This window comes from Sinocyclocheilus anshuiensis, unplaced genomic scaffold, assembly GCF_001515605.1.
Source record: "Sinocyclocheilus anshuiensis isolate Anshui unplaced genomic scaffold, SAMN03320099.WGS_v1.1 scaffold4587, whole genome shotgun sequence".
NCBI classification, from domain to species: domain Eukaryota; kingdom Metazoa; phylum Chordata; class Actinopteri; order Cypriniformes; family Cyprinidae; genus Sinocyclocheilus; species Sinocyclocheilus anshuiensis.
This window is the reverse complement of record NW_015549935.1, coordinates 34,186-42,129: the sequence shown is the minus strand read 5'-3', so window position 1 is coordinate 42,129 and position 7,944 is coordinate 34,186. Positions and strand designations below refer to the sequence as shown.

General features: G+C 35.5%; 1 protein-coding gene across 1 annotated transcript in view; it reads left to right on the top strand.

Moving 5' to 3' along the window:
* Positions 1 to 3,087: 3,087 nt before the first annotated feature.
* LOC107660960 (ATP-binding cassette sub-family G member 2-like) overlaps positions 3,088 to 7,944 on the top strand; it is a 13,672-nt gene continuing 8,815 nt past the window's right edge. The window contains exons 1-4 of the mRNA XM_016450400.1: positions 3,088 to 3,092; positions 5,291 to 5,405; positions 7,199 to 7,351; positions 7,574 to 7,731. Of these exons, the coding sequence (XP_016305886.1) occupies positions 3,088 to 3,092; positions 5,291 to 5,405; positions 7,199 to 7,351; positions 7,574 to 7,731 (431 nt within the window). The remainder of the gene's footprint in view (positions 3,093 to 5,290; positions 5,406 to 7,198; positions 7,352 to 7,573; positions 7,732 to 7,944) is intronic.

The following is a 7,944-nucleotide window of genomic DNA, read 5'->3' as shown; positions in this document are numbered from 1 at the left end:
GTATGCCTTTTTTAGGCGTTTTAGGCAAATTTTACAGGAACGCTAAAGGGTTAAACAATAAATACCATTTTGTGGCCCTTTAATGTGTTGTGACAGATCGTTGTAGTGCCGATCATCTACCAAAATGGCAGATTCTGTTATGATTGGTTAGATTGCTTGTCGATCAAGCTCCGGGCAAAAGGTCAATTCACCCCAGACTGAAAAATCTTTCATTTATTCACTCTCATGCCACTAAAAAAAAACTAAAAAAATTAAAAGTTATTTATAGTATGACGGTGGATGAATTATTGAAGTTTTTTTTGTTTTAACTCTCCCATAAACATGGTCAGAATAATGTAATTCATACTATGTGCAAATACCGACATGATCTTGCAATACTAAAACTTTTACTCTTACATTGTTCTTTTGTATTTTGTTGAGATCCTTAGAACTGCATCCCCAAAATTTCAATAAAAACAAACTTAATTTCGGCATTCATGTTAAAACACAAAAAGAAAATATTATAAAACGCTTTGCACGTTTTGAACACAGACAGTACTTCAGAATGCACATGAAGCAGTGGGTTAACATTCAGTGGAATCCATTTTTCGCACGGTCCAAGAGGATGCAACAAGCTGTGGAGTGTTTGTCTTACAGGTATCCTTGAAATGAAAACATTTAACTTTCAAATCTTCAATTAAATAAGCTGAGCTACTTTGGATATTGACCTCTAAAAAGTGTTCTAGAACTCTAATTGACCTTAATTAACCACATGTCTCTTTTATATGCTGGGTGTTATAACAAACATTTTCCCCCCTAAGGCAAAAGAAACTGGCATTCCTGATTCTTCTGATCTCAATCCATCTGGAGACTATATTGAAAAACTAAAAAGGCAAATGGCAGAGGAAATACTCCTTGCATCAGGTTAGTTGCTCAAAACTGTGAAACAGAACACTTCGTAATTCATTCCAGCTATCCATTTTAGAATCAATACAGGAGTACTGTTCCATTTGTGCCTTGAAAGACCTTCGTCAAGGGACAAGCACAGTCATCACAGACTGGGTAATTTTCGTGTATTTTCCTACTTAATAATTGTTAATGCTGTGTTTGTTGAATTAGAACAACCCCTTGGGCAGGTACCAGAGCAGATGCAATCCACTCTGAAATGGGTCAAACCAAAGATATTACCTGAGGAGTTGAATACACTAGAAAACCGCACTCAATCAATTCTTCTAAACTGAATGTATGAAGCTAAACTTTTTGCTAAATTATACACATTACCGGCAAATAAGAGCGAACGTTGTTCGTTGCTACCAGGGAGCACATTTTGATCACCCGCCCCAATGCTAACACACATTGTAGCCTATAGTTAAATAAGGTAAACATATGCTTTGTAATTTATTGTGTTATGTCAAGTTTGTATACAGGTGACGTTTAGATGTGCTAACGATAGCCTGAACCATTGTGCTGACATAAATTGCCAATAAGCCAAGACTGCCATTGATAATTGTATGATGATGATAAAGCTAACACTATAGTTAATGCTTAATGTCCTTTATGAGAGAAATTCTAAATTAACCGTTTTCTTAAATGTCAAAAACAAGTCAACGGAAGTGTGTGAGTTAGATAAAGTAGAAATAGATCTTTGAAATTACAATTGCAGGTTCCCACTTTATCTAGTGTTTTAGTATGCCACAACAGGTTTCTTACTGTCCCCCGCAGTCTGGCAACCCTATTAATAATTTCAGTAGTAGACAGACTCTAATCGATACCTGCTACACTTAGCATAATACTTTTAATAAGGGTGACGCCTATCATAATTTGCTAATGCTATAGTTTGTCCTGAAAGTACTGGTTTAGCTCAAAGTCAGCAGCCTGAAGAATCGGCTGTCTGAAATGGCTTCCAGTTGAGAAAACTTTGGGGACAATATTGCTATGAATCATGCACTTTATCAATATCCAACTGATAACAGCCCATGATCCCACGTGCAAGTGGCCCAATTACAAGGAGAAATAATTAAGCATACTCTTTATTCTACGTGGTGCCTACAACAGCAAAAGAACCAACTCATCAAAAGACATTTACCGAGCGAATAAATAATCACAAACTATAGGAAAAAAAACACGGCAAGCTATTTCCATGTTTTCCCGACGAAATTACGTTTTAATATCTATACGAATCATATATTTCTCCCGCTATTTCGCATATAAACACACACACATGCGGATTAAATATGCTCGCTACACTTTTTCATGCGGTTTTCATATAGATTATGATTCAATTTGTTTGCTGTTTTGAGGTGGTAATAGTAGGGAGAGGGCCCAAAAATAATTTTTCCTATGTCACAATAAGAAGTACAGTAAATCCTTTTTTTTTTTTGCATAATAACATCATAAAAAAAAGAAGAAGAAAAAAATGAGGTAAATCCGGTCCTGCCGGTCATCGTAACACGTGACGTGCCTTGAGTTTTTTTTATTTTTATGAAACTTCATTTACATATACACAAACACTCAGGTTCTCTCCTCAATGAACCTAGACGTGCTCACACACTCGCCTTATATCGGCTCTGCTTCAGGTGAGTGTAAATACAGAGCTGATCAGGTACAATGAGGCTCTGCTAATTAGACTGAAATTTTTGTTTTATTAAGTCATTGATTTCCTTGCTGCATTAAATATGAAATTACTGTAGACGTGTGTCCTGATGTAATGATTTAGTGAGTTCATGTCATCTGACAGCTGATGGTTTCTGTTCCTCAGGGTTGTGATGGCAGACACGGCTGTTCAGCTGACCGGAGTCAGAGATGAGTCCAGGACACCGGTGTCCACCAGAATGTCCTTCTCATCGCCCAGACGAGGAGCGACCGTGAGCTTCCACAGCATCAACTACAGCGTGAAGATGAAGAGCGGCTTCCTGTGCAAGAGGAAGCTCACGCAGAAGAACATCCTCATCGAGCTCAAGTGAGTCTTTCTTCCATTCTGACGGTGTGGTGTCAAATCTGTTGCTGTTTGATCACATAATTTTTGTGTCCCATGGGTTTTTTATAGTAAGTTATTTCCTAAATACCTTGGTATTTTTAAAAAGCACCTTGGAGTAGCACATAAATACCATGGCGTATGAATTTCAGCACACTGATATATATCAAAGTACTGCTGAATTACAATATATGATATATGATATGATGAGTATTTTTTTAAGTACACTATATGGACAAAGGTATTGGGACACCCTCTTCTTTAGAACAGAAAAAGGCACTTCCAAAACTGTGGCAACAAAGATGGAAACAAAACAAAAATTGAATTTCCATCTCTGCTGCAACAGTTTTGGACGTGTCTAAAATGACTGTACCCATATGAACAAGTCACTGGTGTTTGGCGATGAGTTTTTAGCTCAAGGTCTGTATCTAAAGTCACACCAGACCAGTCAAGTTCTTCCACACTGACTCAACCAATCATTTCTTTTTGAACCTTGCCTTATACACAGAGATATCGTCATGTTAGAATAGAAAAGGCTCCGGTCCAAACTGTCACTATAAAATTTGAAGCAAACAATTCCCTGGAATATCATTATTGCTTTAACATTAAGATTTGTACTCATGGAAATTACTAAAGTTGTCAAACCTGTTCATTAGAAGGGGGTGTGCCAATACTTTTGTCCATATAGTGTATTTTACAGTAACATTAAAATATGATATAGAATATGGTAATCAAAATGTACCATGGTATATATGATGTAAAGTCTATCTGTTCGACATCTGCAAGATGTATTTTTTAGTGTTTGCTCGTCTGCAAGTTGTTTCATATCAGATGTCAAATAGACAAATATATATATATATATATATATTAAATATAAGTCTCTTCTCCTCACCAAGGCTGCATTTATTTAATAAAAAATGCAGTGAAAACGGTAATATCATGAAATATTATTGCAATTTAAAAGAACTGATTTCTTTTTAAATATATGCTAAACTGTAATTTATTTCTGTGATCAAAGCTGATTTTTCAGCTTCATTACTCCAGTCTGCAGTGTCACATGATTCTTCAGAAATCAATATTGGTCACAGATGGAGATTTACTTCAAATTTCATCAAGCCGATTACTCACTAACACAGGGGATTTTAATTGCTGCTGGACAATAACCAATTATTTGTATAGATTTTATGATTGATTTATAGCTATACTACAAAGTACAAACACTTTTTTGCTGTGTTTATCACAAAATAAAGCGATTTACAAATGTACAGGGTGTGATTGAAAAATGAATGCCAGGCAAAGTTGTGCTTGTAACATAAAAATATATTTGTGAATATGTTTTTGATTTGCAAATCTCATTTTATTTCACCGAAAAGAGAGAACTGACTCAAAATAATACTTAAATCTTGAATGATTGCCATCGCCGGTTCATTTGACAGGTTGACATGTTTCTGGGGTCACAGCCGTACACCTGCAGGTGCCACTGATTACAAGATGTTCATCTTGTGATCCCAATCTCATGTCTTATCTCGTCTTGGGAACCAAGTGTCTTGTCACACCCCTAGTAACCAGTGTTTTTTCTTTTTTACGTAAAGTAGTTCAAATGTTTTCAAAACAGAGCAGCTTTTTCAGCAACAAAAGAAGTACTTTTCCCAAAAAGTTACATTGTGTGTATATATATATATATATATATATATACAGTATATACAAACATACCTATATAAATCCACTAATGTATCATGAATAATTGCAAAATAAAAGTTTTTGTTTACATAATATATATTAGTATATATAGGCCTATTATATATATATAATATATATATATATATATATATTAAATATAAGTCTCTTCTCCTCACCAAGGCTGCATTTATTTAATAAAAAATGCAGTGAAAACGGTAATATCATGAAATATTATTGCAATTTAAAAGAACTGATTTCTTTTTAAATATATGCTAAACTGTAATTTATTTCTGTGATCAAAGCTGATTTTTCAGCTTCATTACTCTAGTCTGCAGTGTCACATGATTCTTCAGAAATCAGAAATCTGATCTGCTGCTGAAGAAATATTTCTGATTATTATCAGTGTTGAAAACAGTTGTTCTGCTTCATATTTTTGTGGAACCCGAGATACATTTCATTTTTCAGGATTCTTTGATGAATGGAATGTTTAAAATAACAGCATTTATTTGAAATAGAAATCTTTTGTAACTTTATAAATGTCTTTACTGTCTTTTGATCAATTTAATGCAAGAATAAAGTATTAATTTCTTATATATATAAATATTTAATATATATTTTTATATTTACTTATAAACAAATGTTTGTGTTTTACTGAAGGTTTCTGGACGTTCTGGCCGCTCGTAAGGATCCTGCAGGTCTTTCTGGAGAGGTTCTTATAGACGGAGCTCCACAACCTCCAAACTTCAAATGTCTGTCTGGATATGTAGTGCAGGTATAAAGCACACAAACACTCATTTACTACATTTAATTTCTTCTGATCACTTAGTGAAGCAGCAGCACATTCTCCTCACGTCTGGAGCACAAACGCTAAACTTAGACGTCATGTTTGACTCTAAAAACCGACTTCAGCAGTTAAAATTGGAAGCTGAACTCGTTATTCTGTAGAATACATATCACGACTAAGGGATTTGTGTTATCGCTGATTAAGATTAGAAGAGCTGGACCGAAACCATTTAGCAGTTTCATTTGTTTTCTTTCCATAAATACAGTTTAATACAGTCCGTTCGGCTAAACTACTAGTGTTTTCTTTAGGAGTCTGAATTCCTCGAGCGATTGTGTAATCTAATCTCAAATCACACCAGCATGTCGTGAGACACCTTGTGTGTAATAAACCTTTGTATTTAGAAAATGCTCTGTCATGGTTTAAACACATGAAAACATGCTGATAATCAGGCTTTGGGTTTTAAACTAGGGCTGTCATCATACCAGATTTTCACTACATGACTATCTTGACCACAAGAATTCATAATAACGATCAGGAGTGGAAAGAGTACTGAAAAAAGAAAAGTATATTCAAGTAAAAGTGAAGAGTTCAGATGCAAAAGCCTCTAAGTGCCGTTTGAAATCTTCTTCTAAAATAAGCATTTTTATCAGGTTCTTATGTGTAGGTTCAGTAATTTCACTTTAATGGCAATGAACAGGTTCTATTCATTGCCATATTATGCATTCTATTCTATTAATTCCATGCAAGTGAAATAACGGAACGTAAACATAGGAGCCTGAGAAAAATTCTTATTTTAGAAGAAAATTTCAAACGGCACTTAGAGGCTTTAGCATCTGAACTATTCAAGTACTTTCTATACAAAACTGTCTATTGTAATATACCTGCACATACAATTGACAATGTATATATTGTTATTCCTTATTTACTTGCTTTATTTTTGATTTTATTCTTCATTATCTGTGTTGTTGTTCTGTCGCTGTCATTCTGTTGCACTGCGGAAGCTTCTGTCATGAAAACAAATTCCTTGTATGTGAAAACATTCCTGGCAATAAAGCTCATTCTGATTCTGATACAGTATAACCCGACAACATCCTACCTGACTGCAGATACTGAATCAGGACAACACATTTTTCTCTGGCACTCTCAAACTGCATCTCACAGAAGTGTTAACAGCTTTCACGCATGTCTTTCAAAATAAAAGTCTCACATCAGAAAAACTTAGAATGTTTGTTGTTGAGAAACACTGGGCACTGATAGCATACCACAGTAATTTTTACGCTTTACAAGTACTTGGCACCACATAATGTTACAGGTATATTATTGCCATGTAAAAGTCTAGACCCTGAATAAAAGATGACCCCATTTTTTTTTGTCAGATGTATTTTTAAGAAAAAAATACAGTCTTGTATTTGGACCAATACGGTAGTTTCAGTAATGAGGGTACTTGTAATTAGCTACTTTACACCCCTGATAATGATGATCGTGATACCACGATGTCTATAGAAATGTTGAAAAAGGTAAAACATCAAATACTTATTCATTTATTTGCCAATGAATCACATTATTGCACACAAAAAGAACAATTACACTTAATAGAAGAAACTAAAATGCTAGTGTTAAAATGCTATTTTTGGCACAGTGTCAAAATAGGACCGTTTGTGAGAATAACAACCTAATGGTGCCGGATAATTATGTGTCATATTATTATATGTGTCCTATTCATTTTTAAATATCACCAATACCGGTAAATGGCGGCTATTTTAAAGGCATATTTTTTGCAGGATGACGTGGTCATGGGGACGCTGACCGTTCGTGAGAATCTGTGTTTCTCAGCGGCTTTAAGGCTCCCGAAGTCGATCTGTCAGCTAGAAAAAGATGAGAAGGTTGAGAGACTAATTCAGGAGCTGGGATTGAGCAAAGTGGCCGATTCACGGGTAACAAACCAAACACACCTTCATCTGACTGACTACATGTATAATCAACACAGACTTAACATTCTCAAAAATCAGTAAATAGTGTACAGTATGTAGTCTCATCTTTACTTTAGATGTATCTACTGTCTTAAGTGTTTTTTATTCTCCTCAAATGTATAGCTAGATAAAACATACAAACTAAATAAATAAATTGACGACTGCTCTGATTGGCTGGTTTTACAGGTGGGCACGCAGCTGATTCGTGGTGTATCGGGTGGAGAGAGGAAGAGGACGAGCATCGGCATGGAGCTGATCTTTGATCCTCCGGTGCTTTTCCTGGACGAACCGACCACCGGCCTGGACGCCAGTACAGCCAACTCTGTCCTCATGCTGCTCAAGAGGTGCGTTTATACAAAACCGGTCATATTCCACACCTAAACCACAAGAAAGATGTTCATATACATGTTCATATACGTACACACACACACACACACATACTTGCATTTGTGGTTTACGGGCACTCTCCATAGGCGTAATGGTTTTTATACTGTACAAACTGTATTTTCTATCGCCCTACACCAACCCTACACCTAAACCTACCCCTTACAGAAAAC